The sequence below is a fragment of the Hoplias malabaricus genome, chromosome 16 (genome assembly GCF_029633855.1).
Source record: "Hoplias malabaricus isolate fHopMal1 chromosome 16, fHopMal1.hap1, whole genome shotgun sequence".
NCBI lineage: Eukaryota > Metazoa > Chordata > Actinopteri > Characiformes > Erythrinidae > Hoplias > Hoplias malabaricus.
Genome location: NC_089815.1, coordinates 3,134,325 through 3,154,251, shown reverse-complemented (window position 1 = coordinate 3,154,251; position 19,927 = coordinate 3,134,325). Strand labels below are relative to the sequence as shown.

At 42.8% G+C, this 19,927-nt stretch overlaps 1 protein-coding gene across 1 annotated transcript; it reads right to left on the bottom strand.

The window, feature by feature from the left end:
* Positions 1–1,492: 1,492 nt before the first annotated feature.
* Positions 1,493–19,652, bottom strand: tdrd3 (tudor domain containing 3). The gene is made up of 14 exons (XM_066647380.1): positions 19,402–19,652; positions 16,234–16,321; positions 15,949–16,014; positions 15,179–15,339; positions 9,469–9,610; positions 9,166–9,237; positions 8,931–9,080; positions 7,943–8,092; positions 7,392–7,563; positions 7,032–7,154; positions 5,272–6,236; positions 4,445–4,570; positions 4,159–4,281; positions 1,493–2,626 (listed from the first exon to the last, which is right to left on the bottom strand). The coding sequence occupies exons 1-13, from the start codon at positions 19,437–19,439 to the stop codon at positions 4,165–4,167; spliced, it is 2,370 nt and encodes a 789-aa protein (XP_066503477.1). The 5' UTR covers positions 19,440–19,652; the 3' UTR covers positions 1,493–2,626; positions 4,159–4,164.
* Positions 19,653–19,927: the final 275 nt, after the last annotated feature.

The following is a 19,927-nucleotide window of genomic DNA, read 5'->3' as shown; positions in this document are numbered from 1 at the left end:
TAGTGTAATACTTACCCGAGTTCCCAACCATAGGCATAAAGAAAAGTGCTTTGATGTTTGTTTAGTACGTAAAGGACACCAAAGACAAGTTCTTACCATTTTCTTCCAGAGAAAACAAGTCAAACTCAGGTAATCGATAGCCACACGGTTGCAAATGTTAGCCTTTAGGTGGGTTTAATGGCTTCCTCTCAGTAACATTAGCCATCTGGCTTTCTCCTGAAATCAGAATTCCCTCAAGCATCTGTAGCTTTTCAAATGTCCTTCCCACCTTCAAGACACCACAAACGTAGGAGCTAAATTAGTAAACAGCAGGTGCAATGATTACATACTTTTGTCTTTTAGTCATTGCGAAGCCTTAAGATTGCGGTTCTTTTCTGCATAAGATCTGTTTCTCTACAAAACCCTTCCAGATCATCTCTGCTGGATGAAGCAAGACAACCCTGAGCTAGTTTGTCTTTTGCTGATCAGTGGAAATATAAAGTTATGCTTCCTCAATCAAACTCAAACTCCAGCCACTCAGCTTTCATCCAGTCAAGAATGGTGGCCATATTACAAGATGTGAATAATTTATACACGCCAAGTCCCAAGTTAAATTAAAATACATCAGATTTCCTTCCTCCATAAGTGTGTGTGTGTGTGTATATATATATATATATATATATATATATATATATATATATAAAGAAAAGAAAAAAGTTGGGGGGGGGGGGGGGGTGGCATCTCCAACAGAGGATGGCCCTACTACTTAATCTGCCTTTTATATGTTAACACTGTAATCAGCTGAGAGCGTGTGCAATCTATGGCTTTTGTAAAGTGAAACATGATCTCTTTTCAGCACCAAGGTCTACGTTTCAGACGGATGTGATCGGCTTACAGAGGGCCGGCTACGACAAATGAGCTTGGAGGGATGGCACAAGCCTCACATGCTGATAACAAACGACACATAACACAGGAACAGGAGCAGCTCCATCAATGAATGCTAAGTGTCACTGCTGTCAAGCTTCTCTTAGTTCATATACCATTAGCATCTCAGGCTAAACCCGCTTCTCGACGTCAGCACTTCCCCATTCATTTAGTCATATTTATTACACAGAGCGGCAAAACTGATATGACCCCCCTGGTCCGTCACGAGAGCCAAGGTGTAATCCAGACTGAACCATGTGTGATTAAAGGACAGCTCTTCCCTGCAAAACTCAGGATGTCTGCAACAGATGGCTGACGCCACACTGCAGGGCAAACTTAAACCCTATTGAATATTAACCAGTGTTCAGTGCTCAGTGGTCAAGTGAATATGGAAACACCGCCACCTGCAACCTCACCGGTAGTTACACATGATATGCTTCTTATAGCTCAACTAGAAATCTAAATTCCAGAAAGGCTGAAATGGCATTTTCAATGTAAATAAAAACAAAAAAGTGTTTTGTACTCTTCTGAAATGTATTTTAGCAAAATATTACAATGTTTCATCATTTCCATTCGACATAATACCTACCACATGTTCAAAATACATGACTGTATTTGATGCTAGGCACTAAATAGCACCACCTTCCAAGCAGATCCTAAATGTGAGTGAGTATGTCTGCACTTGAGCTGCTAGTCGGTTTGCTTCACATCTTGGGACAAGGCTAGTTAAATATAGGAACATATGAAATGTTATTAAAAAAAGCATCTTAAACAGCTGTTGTAATTAAATTAGATTAAAAAAAAAAGCATATACGAATAGCCTTTCTTTAACAGGAAAGGACGGACACCTATCTGCCAAAAGACGCATCAGCAAATCACCCTAGAGCTTGTAGTGTTCTCGCTATTTACAGTACGCAACATCAAAAATATACAAGGAATCCAGAGAAACCTGTGTAAAGGCCAAGGCTAAAAACCGCATCTAAACGTCCGTGACCTTCAATTTGTTAGACACCATTACGTTAAAAAAATTAATTTCCATGCTCCACACAAGGGAGCGCTCTGACAAACTCGTTTGTCTCCGAGCGGAAGCCACATGTCAACAACGATCAGGAACCCTGTTAATATTATGGGCTGTAGCAAAGGACCCATTCCACCAAATGTTCATTTTCTAAAGGGTCCATCTTTTAGATTTGTGTTTATGCTCCGATCACGCACGACTTTATGCCAACGTTAAGCTGTAAGGATATAAACACATATTGGCGCGTTTCAAATATAGCATTTTTGCACTAATTTTAATTTAACTTTGATCAAAATGGAATTTACAATCCAGCATTTTGTTTGTTAGTACATTACATACCATCCCCACTTTATTCAAAGCTCCCGAACGACCCACATTAAAAACACTGACATATTAAAAGACACAGTCAGCTCCAGAGAAAAAAAAATGGGTGAGAGATTTTTTATGATCATTATAACCAAGTATGTTATAAATCCAGACCATGTACAGCAGCCTTTTGCATTATCGTGGTAATGTGGTTGGATATGGTCGATGCATCTTGTGCAGCAAGCCCTTACAGGTTCCTCCTTGTACATTCCCCATCACAGAGAGAAGATAGATATATTTCAGATTTGATCATCTGCTAGAGTGTCTATGTTGGCTTTCATCTTGAGCCTTAGCTTTGAATTCAGTCTGATGGTTTGTCATCAGCATCAGGACAGGGATCTGAGGGAATGAATCACACACAGAGAGAGAGAGAGATAGACACAGAGACAGGGAGAAAGAGAAAAAAAGAGAGAGGGAGAAAGAGAAAGAGAGAAAGAGAGAGAAAGAAAGAGAGAGAGAGAGAGAGAGAGAAGGAGAGAAAGAGAGAGGGAGAGAAAGAGGGAGAGGGAGAGAGAGAGAGAAAGAATGAGAGAAAGAGAGAGAGGGAGAGAAAGAGAGAGAGAGAAAGAGGGAGAGGGAGAAAGAGAGAGAGAGAGAAAGAGGGAGAGGGAGAGAGAGTGAGAGAAAGAGAGAGAGTGAGAGAAAGAGAGAGAGTGAGAGAGAGAGGGAGAGAGAGAGAGAGGGAGAGAGAGAGGGAGAGAGAGAGAGAGAGAGGGGGAGAGAGAGAGAGAGAGAGAGAGAGAGAGAGAGAGAGAGAAAAGCTCTTATTTTCTTGTCATGTAACTTTAACCACACCTGGTAACATAAAATACTTTGCAGACATTAAAGGAAAAAAAATCTAACAGTAAATGAGACGTCAAAACAAACTATTTGAAATGCCAGACCATTCCCCAGAACCTCTTACTTACTGTCTGCAATAATGCAGGCTTAAATGATGATGTAAAAGCCTGGCAATCGTAATGCATGACAGCCAATTAGAGCTTCTGACTTGCAGTTGAGAAGACAGGCTCAATGAGTGTGTTTGTGAAGACCTGACACTGCCTACTATACTGCATCCATCATCTCATATCAGCCAGAGTGTTAGCTCTGCAAAAGTAATAAAGCTACATTTTTAAAAAAACGTGTCAGTCTTTTGTAAAAGGAAAATAAAATATTGGTTTAATTGGAAATACAGCAGTCAGGTTACGCACAGAAAATGCTGATTTTATTTTCCCCAACTTGTGAAACGCTGGGAGATTTCACAGAGAGCTACCTACAACACTGGGGCAGAAGTCAGAGATCACCCTTTAATCTATTTATTTTCTCTCACAATGGCAATTAAGCACAAGCCATTTATTTTTCAGAAGAAGTGTCTGAAAAGATTAGATTTAAAAAAACGGTACCCAACTTCAATAACGATGGGAAATATCAAAGAAAAGGTACAAAATATTCCCAAAACCGCAGTTTAAAAATGTTATTAAAAAAGTGTCCTAAAAACATGCAGTGCCTGGCAGACCATTACAGCTGTCACCGTCAGACAAAAGGTACACTCCGAGCATCCATCTTTGTGAGATTCAGATTGGACAAGAAGAAGCCATTACTGAGCAGAAAGGGAAAAAAAAAAGTTCAATGAGTTTGCTGCAGGAGCCCGGACTGGATGCGTTCGGTGATACGTGGAAAGAGAAAACAAGACCTAATTAGACGTAGAAATACCTCACTACAGGTTTTTGAGGAACTGAAATGACATCACCCCAAAAAACAAGGGTAAAATGGTTGTTTCTAATTGTTATTTTGATTTGGAAAATAAATGAATAAAGCTTTTGCTCTTTGCACAGTAGCATACTTCTTTACATTGTTCTACCGTGTGTGTGTGTGTGTGAAACAAAACACACCAAACGTCAGTCTCTTGCTCTCGGAGGTTGATAATACTGCTGCGTTGGCCGAGTGCGTCTGGGCTGCCCATCACCCCCACGTCGAAACTCTAGAGAATTCTCGTAGTAAACATCGTCCTCATCCTACGGAAGAGGCAGCACGATAAATGCGTCTCATTAGAATTGTTAAACTGCAAATCACACATTTAAATCAGTGCAATCTGTACGTATTTACACAGTAATCACAGTATCTCATTAAATGTGCTTTACTGTGAGTGAGGGACACAATACTGTTGCACACCCTTACCCACATGTCCAAGTGTAGAGGTTTAATATTGTGAAGCAGGACCTCCTCGCAGTTGCCATAGTCACTGAACACGACCACAGCAGTAGAGCCAGAGGGATGCACGGCATCAACAGTCGCCCGGTAAAACTGCACACAGCAGGACACCAGAAACAAAGATACCGCAGTTCAACGCTTCAAGAAAGCATTGGAACGTAATAAGCCTACGAGCATAGCCTTCATTAAGATTTACTGTTCTCTTCTGCTTTGATAAGAATCCAGCAAAGTGAGAAAGTTAATACCAGCTGAAAGAAAGTTTCCATAGTTTAAAAGCAAAGCACATATAAACAAACCATTTAAAGCTTTTAAATGTGGCTCTTTATATGCCATTAACTGGCAGTTCTTTGGCATTATGAGGACCATCTACAAATTACAGGAGGGCAACATGCCCACAATTACCCTGCCTCAATGTTTTAGAAAGGGCTTTATAAGGACAGCTCCATTTGGCAAAGAACTTGTCTGACATGCAGTAAATACATATTCTCAGAAAAGGCTGGTCTTTCAATCTCCGTGGAGCGGAATTTCTCTCCAATATTCTCCATCAATGACGCATTCATTCAGTTCATGAGGTGTTGGTGGTTGTAACGTTCATAAGCAGTGTTCCTATGTCAGCATGTGGTGTCCGGAAAACAATGCTAGCAATGTGCTCTGGGATATTCAGACGTCTGTTCGTGTCAAATGTGTCTGCGTGTATTTATTGAATGTCAAACAAATGAAAAAAGGTTAACGGCTTAATCAGAAATGCTATTGTTGGCTGTTGAATACAAGTTAAAACCGAACTGTTATCTGACCTTGTTATCCTCCCAGTAAAGTGCAAGGCACTGGTCTCCAGGTTTCCAGTTTCCATGGCAACTCGTCTCTGCCGTGTGCCCCATCTCTGACCCTCTATGACCTTTGATTGGTCCAGACCTCTTCTTGGTTGCAGAGTTGTGAAAGCTGCTCCTGTGAGGTGGACCTGAAGACTGTGGCTTAATGGGACCAGTCCGTCTGTGATCTGAATCGCCATTTTGGAAATGCACGTTTGAATTACCTCCTTTCGTGAACTGATCTTCTCCACCACCCTGTATAAGGGTAGCGTCCTTCCCCCCCGTGATATAGACAGAGTTCAAGTTGCCCGCCGTCTCCTGATTGCGATCAAAGTGAGCCGAATTAGGTCTCTCTGACTTGCCTTTCCTTCTGCTCTGGAGTTCAGGTCGACCTTTGGGGTCTGGTGCAATCATAGCGCATTCCAAAGTCTTGGGACCCAAAGGTCCGTTCGCATGACCCTTCCTAAACGGAAGTGGTTCAGATCCACTCGGCGGCTCTTGATCTCTCAACGCCCCGTCCCGTGATACCTGCTGGGACACTTTTGGCGCTCCGTGGTCCTTTGAACCCTGATGAAAGTTTCCGGAAGTACCATGTTGCTCCTTTGACCTTAGGCTCCCCAAAGAATTAGAGTTTATCTGTCCACCTTTCACATCTCGTCTATCATCCCTCCATCGGTTGGATCCTCCTCTTCCGCCTTTCTCGATTCCCTCCCTATCCCTCAATCTCTGCGCCTGAGGCTGTGAGGGGAGTGGATGGGATGATTCCGTGCTACCAGGTTTGGGGAAATCGCCGTCCTTCTGGAAGCGAGGCGGCCTGTCGTTCCTCTGCTGCCTCCCGTCGTTGCGGCCGCTGAACTTGGGCTGGGAGACGTCTCGGGGGAGAGGATCGGGATTTGGGAAGGTCATCCTGCCAAGATCCTGTGTTTTCTTTGGTGGTTGTTTTTTTGACTCTATAGGGTCAATCATAAGAAAAACTATTATAGAGAATGGCAGCTTTCAAGCATAAACGTGTAATGTTTTATAGCTGAGCTTGTGCTAAATCAGCCTTTGTCTCTGCAGTTATTTTGACATTCACGTCACGTGCAATCGTGGTTTTGCATTAAGGAGAAAAAAAAAAAAATAACAGAAGCAAAATAATGGGAGTGATATGAGGCAGCAAACAAAGTCACGCCTGAAATGGCAATTAATCCCAGCAAATATTCCTTATGGATTTAACTAACTGCAAAGTCAAAAAACACAAGGCGTAGCATTTAGTATACTTCAAAACAAAATGTGCAATCAATTTAGATGCTATTTCAGAAATAATTAAGGTTTACTGAGACAGAGCATGACCATTAATTCTCAACAAGATAAATCAGAAAAGCAGACCACTAGCCACCTTCCTAATAAAGACTATCAATGTGTTCCACCATCTTAGTCCCATTTATTTCATCAGTAGACCATATGTCAATCAGAGCTTGCCAGCAAACCCTAATGACAGAGACTTAAGAAAAGCAATCTAATACAACTATTATGCCTGGCTAAAAGCCTTGTTTTGAGATTTGCCACCTGTTTGGACCTCCCCAGTGTCGTAGCTCAGAGACAGTAAAGGATATGTGCTGCACATGATGAGACATTATTTTTTTCTGAAAGATAAAGGCCGTTTTCTCCTTCAATCGATGTGAAAGTCAATGACTGAAGGCTTCTTTTCCAAGACCTGAGTTCTTATGCGATGTGACTGAGCAGAAAAAGAGTTTTAAATTTACCATCAATGGAGAAAGCACCCATTTTGGACTCCAAGAAGTCAAAGAGCGTGCTAGGGCCTGAGGGTCTTCCTCCTCCCTCATCATCATCATCTTGCCTGGACCTTCCTCGCCCTCTGCCCTTCCCTGAGAGAGACGAGACAAAAAGCACCAACATACTATGAGGATCCCAACAAAACTGCTCATGACTGAGTATAAATCGAATAATCCCAACTTTCTGGAACTGGAATTGTGTTTTATTTCGTCCAGATACACAGCTTCTGATATCTGCGTATTTCTAATTAATTATCCAGGGCATCTCGGACTGGAGTCCTTGAAAGGGTGGACGTCTCTTATTCAAGGAAAATTCTGCGGCGCTCATACCTCTGGGCGGTGGACGATTTGATTCTAGAGGAGCTGATTTGGCCTGGTTGGCTCCAGTGAGCAGCGAGTTGAGGGCCACTTCTACATTATTGTTGTTGTCTAGCAAAGCCTGTCTGGCTGCCTCTTTATTGAAACCCATCTCCATGATATCCCTTAGAGCCCGCTCATCCACCTAAAATTAAGAAACAGTAGGAGAGAGACTGAGATGTGATGAGGGAGACTTTGATGGAGGTCAACGGAAGAACCACAGCAAAAGAAAAGCAGTAGAGGAAATGCAGAGTGTACTTGAGCATATCTTCTAGCTGAGTAGTGTTTCAAAACAAGGATATGGCACAGAGCCTCAAAGAAAGACCTTTTATACAAGGACACTTACAAAAAGAAATTTTACATAAGATTGGAAAGGAATACATCCATGTGTTGCTATGGTTTACTCATGCTACCGGCTCTACTTCTGCCCTGAAAGCTTTAATCATGCTCTAAGGGCATATAATGAATCATGAAAAACATAGACCTACAGGCCTTTTATCAGGTACGGAGCAGAGAGTTCTTACCAGCTCTCGGTAAACTCCCTCTGGTTTGCTCTCTGTCCAGTTCTTATCTCGCTCCTCTCTCTTTTTCTGGTATGTATCTCGACTCCTGGAACTGGGTCCTGGGTTAGCCAAGTTGCACCCTGCATTGCCTCCACCCCCAAACGTGCGCATCTGCATAGAGACACAATAAAACAGCAGTTCAAGAAAACATGCGCAGTGAGAGTTTGTAGGGTTTAGTCATTTCCAAAACTCTCTGAATACAGCGTTTCATTACAGGGAAAATTACAATGGATGCTGTAATCGCGAAAATGGGTGAGGCAGCAGCATGGAAAGTCATTTTGGCCCAACACAGTAGATTACGTTTTTCATTATTCACTTGAGATCAGTTATTTCCGATCGGGGAATAATTAAGTTCACCTGTAGCCTAAGGGTGAAGTAGAAGAGAGGGACGACAAACCCAATTATATATGAAATCGATATGCATTTTTATTTATTTATTTATTTTCCATGAGTGGGCAACAATTTTTGCAAATTAAGCAAATCAGACGTAAAAGGATACATCTTAAGAAAGTTGTATTTCAGCACAAGGATTCATATAAATGTTAAACCACTGACACTGAAAGGAGTCATTAGGGGTGCATTAAGTATTGATCAGAAGTGCGATACGAGCCTCAGCATTTAGTTGCCTAAGGAATAAAACAATTATATATGGCATAAAATGGTTTCCAAATGAATACGGTCAGTGTGAAAGCACATAACTGTCCAAGGACAGTGCCACCCATATTATAAGAAATACAACCAACCTCTGTTATCATAATGCCATTAAAATACTGCATATAATCAGCTCATACAAAGCCATTGTGTATGAGCGAGAATCACAAGAAGCTACAGAGGTGTCTTATAGGAAGACAAGGCGATGTCTCTTTTTGTCAGTGCAGGACCTGTTGTCATTTAGTATAATAACTGTACCTATTAAAACCAGAATTATGGGCTGGAGATCTAACCTCACCTCTTTGCTTTTGGCAATTTCAGCAATAGCAGCAATCCTCTGCTTCTCAAACTCGTCATTTTCATTTGCAGTCTTGGCTGCATTGCTGTTCTGTAAGGTTTTCCTCTGGTCCAGCGTTCTACTGTCCACCTCCTCCTTGCGCACACATTTCTACATTCGAATAAATACATTCAAATTATTTCCATACATGAAATCTTGTTCACTGGAACCAACATGAGGCTCTTACTCATCTTACCTGTCCAAAGGGCAAAAATGGAGGTGGTCCACCTTCTGCACCCACATTGCTCCTGCTGTGCTTGGCCAGACTCTGTTAAAATCAGAGGCTTCAATATTGCATAAAGTGCGCACTAAATAAATACAGCCCACGCAATTAAAAAGATAATAATAATCCACATCACGTGCAAATAACTCACTTTTGACGCCTGAGCAATGTGACTTTACAAAGCATCTAACTGCAAATGAAAAGGTTTCAGCAGCAACTTCCTATTTCTCCTTCAATAATTACTCAGCTGAAGTCCGACTGAGTTTTGCCACTCACCCTTTGTAACTCCCATTTCTCAATCATGTGATCCACCTCTCCTCCAAGGACTGCGATCTTAATATCATCCAAAAGCAGAACACCATTCTTTACTGGCACTGTACCCAGGAGTTTCATTTTGGTTCCAGGTGGGGTGTTTAGACTGCAAAACATCAGCAAAACATGGTTGTTATTCTTATCCACTCACAGCTCATGTTAACTGAACACAGATAAAGTGTTGCGAGAGATATGCGGGTTCATAATATACACCTTTCCATTTAGAGGTGCTTGAGAGTCATTTAGAGAAGTAGGTGACGCCCTGTGCTTCCAATAATGGCATATGTTTCGTGCAACATTTCATGTGACCTTGCCTAATAAAGGACACAAGGCTTTTCTTCAGATTCCCTCTTCAAACGTCCACATTTCAACAAAGCGAGTCAGTCATTCAGCCTCGTCTAGGCGGTCTGGCAAAAAGCTTCTTTGTATGAGCTTTGTAAGAGTGGGGCATTGCATGAATGGCACAATATAAATGTATCCCCTTGGATCGCTGGATATTTATAATAATTATACATTATTAGACTCCTGTAATTAATGAATGTACAGTTAAAGTCATAATAAAAAGTGAACTGTTCTGCTTAAGGATAGAATTCTTCCGTTTAATAGCTATGTATTAAGTTAATTCATTCATTCCTCTTAGTCATTCCTATTGGTTGATTTAAGCAATTTATTTGTAAGCACTTTTATGTGTTAACTGCATTTCCTAACATCTATTCAATGACTATCCCAGGCAAAGTCACTTTCCACATCAACTTGCTTGGATTAACAGCCAGCAGTCTGATTTTAATTAAACTGAAGATAGTGAAGAGGGAGGGAGGGAAAATGAAGCAAACAGAAGGGAAGGAGGGAGGGAGAAACTCAATTTCCCCCTCACAAACATTCCAATAAGCTGTAAGCCAGGGGAGACTTGGAGCAGTGAATGTGCCAAAATGTTAGCTTACTTCCCCAAACGGATCTCCCTGCCCATGCCCCTGACCAAATTTCAATACGACATGGTGGACTGCCGAAGACAGGGCTGCTAAAAATAAATCACACCATGCTCCTCAGTCAGCCCCCAATCCACTTTGGTCAGCTCCACTCTGCTTGGACAGTCTCCCCCCTGGGTCTGGCTCTTCTGAGCCCTCTCATTAGAAAAGCCCAGGGACTTAGGCAGGATTCGAATAGTTGATGCGTGACGCCACCACTGCAATTAGAGTCGTCTTCCTCTAGGCCTGTCCAGCTGCATCGAGCAGGCTCCTCTAGGGATAAGGCGCCACAAAACGAAAGCCAAAAGGGAGGCCGAACGTAGTGGGTGTGGGTGGCCCACAAAGCTCATCTGGCTTAAGATACATGACCATTGACGGTTTGCGACCCAGATTATTTCATCTGCTATTTTTCAGCAATGCAGTACAGTAAAAAACAAAAGTAGTCACAGATGAACTTACAGAATTCATCAAATCTTTTAAATAATTTACAATTTACACTCAAACCAGACTAGACTCCACATCCGCCAAAAGTAGTGATTTTATTTCGTCACCTCTTACCATAGACAGAGAGTGTGTAATCTATAAAAATACTAAGCAAATCCCAAGATGTAAAGTACTCTTTGGATTGAGGGTGTACAAAATTTTAAGGCTATTTTAAATTCTAGTGACTTACATTTTTGAAGATTAGTGCTTTCCGATCTTTTAAATTACTTCAAATCAACTGCTACACAGTGGGCATCCATTAAAACACCAAATGCATTTAGCTAACTGCAATGTTTTGATATTTACTCGTTGCCAAGAGTGAGACTTTAGCAGCGCAAACAAACACACCTAAAATTATCCATCCGTTTAACCTTCATCCTTAAAAGAAAGTGAAACAGCAGGTTGTATTATCTACTCAGACTGAAAAGAGGGTGAGGCAGGAATGGATGTAGATGGAAAGAGATAAAAAGAGCAAGACTGAAGGAGGGAGGGAGGGAGGACAAACTGGATAAAGAGAAGTCTGTTCCTCTGACAGCGTGGCAGGGCAATGCTCCACCTGTAGAGGCTGGCGCATCGCCATGACAACGGCTGCTGCCTGGCCAGAGCAGTAACTAAGACGGGTGATTGGAGGATGACGGTCCAACGGAGAGGGGGTGAAACAGGGGTTAAAGGAAGGGGAGGCGAGGAGAGGCCGCAAGGGTCAGTGTGCAGGGTGTATTTGGCAGCTAATGAAAAGAAAGGAGCCTTACATGCTGATCTAGGATCAGATTTCCCCTTGTGAAATCGAGCTAGCATCTACTGTGATCCAAATAACAAAGCGAACCCCAAAACAACATCTTCCTAATTTGGTTCCTGAGAGGCGAATGTCAAAACACAGGCAGTGAATGTTTCCTGAAAGTAATCCACACACAAAACCTCTCAATGCCTCAATACATGCAGCAACCAAGAGTTAATAAACCCACAACTGAAAGGTTAAAATATCTTTTAAATAAGAAAATATTCAATATTCTTCTTGGGTTGTAATTTTCAGGAACCTGCTATAAATCATTTAAAACTAATCCAAAACAACATTCAGCAGTTTGTCAAAAGATGTCTATAGGCTGATAATTCACCACCAGAATACCCTCTTCTTCACAATCTACTTCAGCCACACATTTAATAAAACATGACGAATTCAAGCTTATGGAAGACATACAAAAGAAAGCTGCCACATTAAGCAGTTCAATTATAAAGAATGCTTGTGTTTCAGAGGAAGACTTTTGATATTTTACAGGGGGCAGCAAGGTGGTGCAGCAGGTAGGTGTCGCAGTCACACAGCTCCAGGGACCTGGAGGTTGTGGGTTCAATTCCCGCTCCGGGTGACTGTCTGTGAGGAGTGTGGTGTGTTCTCCCTGTGTCTGCTTGGGTTTCCTCCGGGTGACTGTCTGTGAGGAGTGTGGTGTGTTCTCCCTGTGTCTGCGTGGGTTTCCTCTGGGTGACTGTCTGTGAGGAGTGTGGTGTGTTCTCCCTGTGTCTGCGTGGGTTTCCTCCGGGTGACTGTCTGTGAGGAGTGTGGTGTGTTCTCCCTGTGTCTGCGTGGGTTTCCTCCGGGTGACTGTCTGTGAGGAGTGTGGTGTGTTCTCCCTGCGTCTGCGTGGGTTTCCTCTGGGTGACTGTCTGTGAGGAGTGTGGTGTGTTCTCCCTGTGTCTGCGTGGGTTTCCTCTGGGTGACTGTCTGTGAGGAGTGTGGTGTGTTCTCTCTGTGTCTGCGTGGGTATCCTCCGGGTGACTGTCTGTGAGGAGTGTGGTGTGTTCTCTCTGTGTCTGCGTGGGTATCCTCCGGGTGACTGTCTGTGAGGAGTGTGGTGTGTTCTCCCTGTGTCTGCGTGGGTTTCCTCTGGGTGACTGTCTGTGAGGAGTGTGGTGTGTTCTCCCTGTGTCTGCGTGGGTTTCCTCTGGGTGACTGTCTGTGAGGAGTGTGGTGTGTTCTCCCTGTGTCTGCGTGGGTTTCCTCTGGGTGACTGTCTGTGAGGAGTGTGGTGTGTTCTCCCTGTGTCTGCGTGGGTTTCCTCTGGGTGACTGTCTGTGAGGAGTGTGGTGTGTTCTCCCTGTGTCTGCGTGGGTATCCTCCGGGTGACTGTCTGTGAGGAGTGTGGTGTGTTCTCCCTGTGTCTGCGTGGGTTTCCTCCGGGTGACTGTCTGTGAGGAGTGTGGTGTGTTCTCCCTGTGTCTGCGTGGGTTTCCTCCGGGTGACTGTCTGTGAGGAGTGTGGTGTGTTCTCCCTGTGTCTGCGTGGGTTTCCTCCGGGTGACTGTCTGTGAGGAGTGTGGTGTGTTCTCCCTGTGTCTGCGTGGGTTTCCCCTGGGTGACTGTCTGTGAGGAGTGTGGTGTGTTCTCCCTGTGTCTGCGTGGGTTTCCTCTGGGTGACTGTCTGTGAGGAGTGTGGTGTGTTCTCTCTGTGTCTGCGTGGGTTTCCTCCGGGTGACTGTCTGTGAGGAGTGTGGTGTGTTCTCTCTGTGTCTGCGTGGATTTCCTCCGGGTGACTGTCTGTGAGGAGTGTTTTGTGTTCTCCTTGTGTCTTCGTGTGTTTCCTCCGGGTGACTGCCTGTGAGGAGTGTGGTGTGTTCTCCCTTTGTCTGCGTGGGTTTCCTCCGGGTGACTGTCTGTGAGGAGTGTGGTGTGTTCTCCCTTTGTCTGTGTGGGTTTCCTCCGGTTGCTCCAGCTTCCTCCCACAGTCCAAAAACACACGACGGTAGGTGGATTGGCGACTCAAAAGTGTCCGTAGGTGTGAGAGTGTGTGAGTGAATGTGTGTGTGTGTGTGTGTTGCCCTGTGAAGGACTGGCACCCCCTCCAGGGTGTATCCCTGCCTTGCACCCAATGACTCCAGGTAGGCTCTGGACCCACCGGGACCCTGAACTGGATAAGCGCTTACAGATAATGGATGAATGGATGGATATTTTACAGGGTGATCTATACACAAATACACTACTTATAATCCTTACAAGTGATCAAATAGAAACTGACCACTTAAAAATGTTTCTCAGTACTGTGAATGAATAACTAGCCCAGTAAATCAGCAAGACGTGACACGGCAGTTTGAGCAATCTGACTTTTCCATTACTGTTAAAAATCACAGTCTTACTGCAGCAACAAGTCCTCTGTCTACCCTGAGGCAATCATGAGAGCTCTTACTTTGATAAAGGCTTCCAGTCCCACAAGTGGCAGGGCTTAATCTGAACATTTCTACTTCAGTGCCTGCGCTTTGTGTGCACGATGAAGACAGAAATGGTTCATCAGCCAATTAGGAATAATTATCAGCACTACACTAATGTATTTAAACACTTCAGTATTACAGACATTGATTTCTTGCTGGTGAATAAAACGGCGCTAATTATGCCCTAATTGCTCAGCAAATCTAAAATTCTACACTATGCAGGGAATTAAAATTTAACTGACAAGACATTTGTATGTGAGCTTAGGAGGACAGATTGGTTTTTAATTTCATGCATGATTAATTAGGATAATGCTAAAAATCACACTAATTAGATCAAAGAGATTACTTGAGAATGTGGGCCATCAGTGCAATTAAAATGTGAAGCTTAGCCCTAATGATAGACTTTCTAGCCTAATATTATTTGTCTTAAGATAGAGATTTACACATATACAGAGATCAGCCATAACATTAGCTGCTTTCTACATTCATTCATTTTCTCTCTCTCTCTCTCTCTCTCTCTCTCAACCATAAAGGTGTACTTCCTAAAACTGCAATTACAGACTGTAGTCCATCTCTTGCTCTGTATAATTTGTTAGCACATTTTCACCCTGTCCTTCAATAGTCCCCCCAGAGGACCACCAAAGTGCCAGTGTTATTAGCCATGGTGGTGTGTTAGTGTGTCATGCACTGGTACGATTGGATCAGATCCTGCAGTCACAACATGTCATCACCACATCAGTTCCACTTTAGTGATCAGAATGATTAAACGGCCAAATAACACCTGCACTTTTGTGGTCCTTTGGGAGGTCATGATCAGAACGGGCTGAAAGGGAACTACATATAGACAACAGTTCATATATATATATATATATATATATATATATATATATATATATAAACAGACAGTTATATTAATTTAACATTTATTATTATTGTTTTATTTGTTGATTTTCTTTGTAATTTTCTGTTAGTTCGCTTTTGATTTTTCATTGTCATTCACAACATCAAATACCCCTCCCAACAATTTTTTACCTGATTTTTGACAGATGTTTAAATTCGAGCCCTGTACACAGGGTCTGTCCGTCAGTCATCTGAAGGCGGAGCATTCGAGGTGCAGTCTGGGACTCCTCGTTTTCTTTAGGGGCGGAAACATTCCGAATCCTCTGCAGCTGAAGAACACATGGACCCTCCAACTGAGAGATTGTGGGGGAGGAAAAAACAGGCAAGACTGTAAACCAATCATTACAGCATCCTCCCAAAACTGGAGGCAGAACTGAACAGGCATTTCTGGGGCATATTTTCAATTTCACTGATTTTCAAATTTGCATTTAATTTAGGATCAGAATAACTACATCTTTCCTGCGATGTCACGTTATCATTACAGGTGTCATATTCACCCAGTTGCTTGTGCATTTTCTCACCCAAATAATGCACTATTTAAAGGTTTACTTATAGGGACACCCAGTGGTTTGCATGTGAAATTGCAAGGTCTAACGTGAACTTCACTTACAGCACACGCCAGCCACGGTTTCCCAAGCAATTTCTGCAGAGCCCCCTTTTGTAAACGTGAGTATTTTGAGCCGACTCACCCCTCAAACCCCTCTTGATTATAGAATGCACCTAAACCTCACAATTCATAAAACACTGCAGTTTCTTAAAGAACAAAACAAAATAAAATAACAAATTATTACAAATGACACGCATTACGACTCTCATTTGCGTTGATCCCCACTCCACTATTTGGGAACTGCTGGTATACACAAAGACCCATAATGACACACTTATTCAAGTTACAAAATTACCTTCTCCACTCTTCCACTGTTGATGTCTGCAGGTAAAAAACTCTTTCCAATGGTTCTTAGATCGGTCTGTGGATGACAGATATAAATGTTCAGTTTTGCTGGCATTAGGGTTGTGTAACTTTGCAGACACTTCTTATCTCTAGCTTCTGTTTTGATTAAGCCTTCACAACAATCCAATTCCACCCCCCAACAACCTCTAGGCGCATCTGTTTTCAATAAATGATTACTAGGACAGACAGAAAAACTACAACAGCAATTCTTCTATAAACATGTATTTACACTTACATTTAATGCTACATTGATGATGTCGCTGGTTGTCGCCTTCTCCTTCTCTGAGCTTTTGCATTCTTCTATTCCTTCATCTGTAAGATACCTAACAGACCAACCACAAAAAATTACATTCATATCATCAGACACAGCTAACAATTAGTTATTACACTGATTCCTCTAGCGGGCAAAGGTATATTGCCTTCTTTCTATTTGCATTTTAAAAATTATTCTGATCTTGCATCTTCATTCATTCATTGTCTGTAGCCCTTATCCAGTTCAAGGTCGCGGTGGGTCCAGAGCCTACCTGGAATCATTGGGCGCAAGGCAGGAATACACCCTGGAGGGGGCGCCAGTCCTTCACAGGGCAACACACACTCACACATTCACTCTCACCATCGAACAAATTTGAGTCACCAATCCACCTACCAACGTGTGTTTTTGGACCGTGGGAGGAAACCGGAGCACCCGGAGGAAACCCACGCAGACACAGGGAGAACACACCACACTCCTCACAGACAGTCACCCGGAGGAAACCCACACAGACACAGAGAGAACACACCACACTCCTCACAGACAGTCACCCGGAGGAAACCCACACAGACACAGGGAGAACACACCACACTCCTCACAGACAGTCACCCGGAGGAAACCCACCCAGACACAGGGAGAACACACCACACTCCTCACAGACAGTCACCCGGAGGAAACCCACACAGACACAGAGAGAACACACCACACTCCTCACAGACAGTCACCCGGAAGAAACCCACCCAGACACAGGGAGAACACACCACACTCCTCACAGACAGTCACCCGGAGGAAACCCACACAGACACAGAGAGAACACTACCACACTCCTCACAGACAGCCACCCGGAGGAAACCCACCCAGACACAGGGAGAACACACCACACTCCTCACAGACAGTCACCCGGAGTGGGAATTGAACTCACAACCTCCAGGCCCCTGGAGCTGTGTGACTGCAACACTACCTGCTGCGCCACCGTGCCGCCCTGATCTTGCATCTTGTAGTCAGGAATTTTCAGTGCTGCTATGATTTACATTTCATTTATATAATGGTCCTCAAATATCCTCAAACATAGAAAGGTATGTTCTTCTAAATGTAACTAATCTATCCCATTTGGAGTCAAAGTGAATAATTTCATATAGACTAAACAGACTCCTCTTTGTACCTTATTTTCTTACCATTTTATTATGGTTACAGAAGAGAGACTATACATCACTATGATTCTCTGATATGTTTTCTCAGAATTCATGTATCTTAATGTGTTTATAAAAATACCGTATATATCCTAATAGATATCAACTGAACAGAATGCATAAGTATAAATTATTTGAATGCTATCTGTTCCTACCAGAGAAATCTGTTTATTTTAAAGCTCTTTAACAAAACTTTGAAGGCTGTGGTGTTTAATAAATACTTCAATATCTTGACAATATGATGGCAAAAAATAGCAGGACACAGCACATTGTGTCAGTTCTAACTGGACATTTCTGTATTGTACAGAAATGAAATAAGGATTTTTAAATGTAACCATTTCTTTACATTTTTTTATCAACAATTAAAAGAAAAATGCCTCAGAACAAGTTTTGGTGAATCTGCGGAAACAGTAAGTCTCCTCTGCTCTTACTCAGTTTGCAAAAGCTGTGGCATTGCACCACAGGCAAACATTCATTCATTCATTCATTCATTATCTGTAACCCTTATCCAGTTCAGGGTCGCGGTGGGTCCAGAGCCTACCTAGAATCATTGGGCGCAAGGCAGGGATACACCCTGGAGGGGGCGCCAGTCCTTCACAGGGCAACACACACACACACACACATTCACACCTACGGACAAGTCGCCAATCCACCTGAAACGTGTGATTTTGGACTGTGGGAGGAAACCGGAGCACCCAGAGGAAACCCATGCGGACACAGGGAGAACACACCCACTGGCAAACAGCTACAACTAAATGTCTAAATAAAACTTCCTTTCCTATCCACTTGGGAACGCATGATAGTGAGCTCTGTCACATGTTGATGGCATATACTTCCTTAAAAAACAATCACCAATAAGTTTGGTTCTGTCTTTTCACACTTTCCTGTAATAATTAGTTTGTACGTATTCACACATTTGAATAACAGGGTATCATCTCACATGTAAAAACAACAACAACAAATATATATATATATGTTAGATGTTGGATATTGGAATCGGCCCCTGATTCCTATATCGGTGCAGCTCTAACATTCAACAAAAAATGCGAGCAGGCAAAATGTCAGGGGAAGTGGAGAAGGGAATACTAACTGTTATTGGGACGCAGCCAGAGGTTTTCAAGGCTAAAGCAAGTTACTATAGAGCTGTCTTCTGTACTTTAAAACCCATGAAGAATGTTAGAGAAAGCCTAAAAACCAAGAAACGACTTCAGCTTATCGTTCAAGTTCAGCCCATTCAGTCTCTCCACACCGTTAGTTTACAGCACAAGGGAGAATACTGTTAGCGCTCTGACCCATGGTCTTTAAAGACGTGTAAACCATTCATTTAAACAGACAGGTTCACTACTAGTGCAGAACTAGAAGTGATGGACTATAAGGTCTGAGAACAAACCCTTTATTTTTGTAACGGCCGCCCCGCTGGTTTTCTAGCTATCGCTACAGATTTTGGGACTAGCTAATGTTAGCTAGCGGCTAATATAGATAGCTATAACAGTGAGTCTAGTATACAACAGAGTGTGCTAACGAAACGAGTCCGCTTATCCAATATACAACTGTGTCATGTAGCCAGTAGTTGTATTACAAACCAAGGCTAGAAATGCCTTTACATTCGCCCACTATTTATTTGAATTCTACGATCCACCTTAAATGATGCAGAAGCCCTTTGAGCATCCTAGCATGCAGCACTAATTAAGGTGGAACGGAAATTTGAATAAGAAACGTTAGCAGGTGAATAAGAGGCCTGTAGCTTCATATATATTTATATATTTCAGCATTATCTAGACATAACTGCTGCGGTTTATTCCCTCAGACCGCGGCTAAATGTATCGAAAGCCTGAATAGACACAGAAGTCAAGTAGAATCTGTGAAAGCTAGTGATAGCTATCAGTAGTTAACACAGCTATTTAGCGCTCCTTAGAGAAGCTTCTCTGTGGACACAAGAGCGCCGCTAAAGTTAGTTACCCACCAGCCTTCTTTAGCGAGAGCTGAGCTCAGCTCCGTCATCTTCGAGGACTACACAACGCCAGAGCAGGTGAATTATCTGGTTCGTAGCTGAATGTCCATGTTTCTTGTCCTCTCCGTGGTGCTGTGCTTCTCTCCAGCGGCGCTCTGCCAACAACACACTCGACTCTAAACTTGAGAAGCGTCACAGGTCAAAGTTGAAGCGGCTCTGACTGACAGGAAAAAAAAAACGGGTCGACGATAAACCGGTTACCGGTTGTTCGATACGATGTACATACAGTCATATTAATATATTGAATCTAATAGAAATAACGTGATTTTAGTCTCGGGGGGAGACGTGCAGACTGACCAATTAAATGTTTACAGAAGGTTATCAACCAATAACAGTAGCTCTACAGTCAGACCGTCCAATCAAAATCCCGGACGTTTGTGAAATTCCATCTAAAAAAAGAGGACATGTCCGGGTAAAAGAGGACGTCTGGTCACCCTAGTTTTGCTAACTGTCTTTTACCCTCTTTTTTAGACTTAAA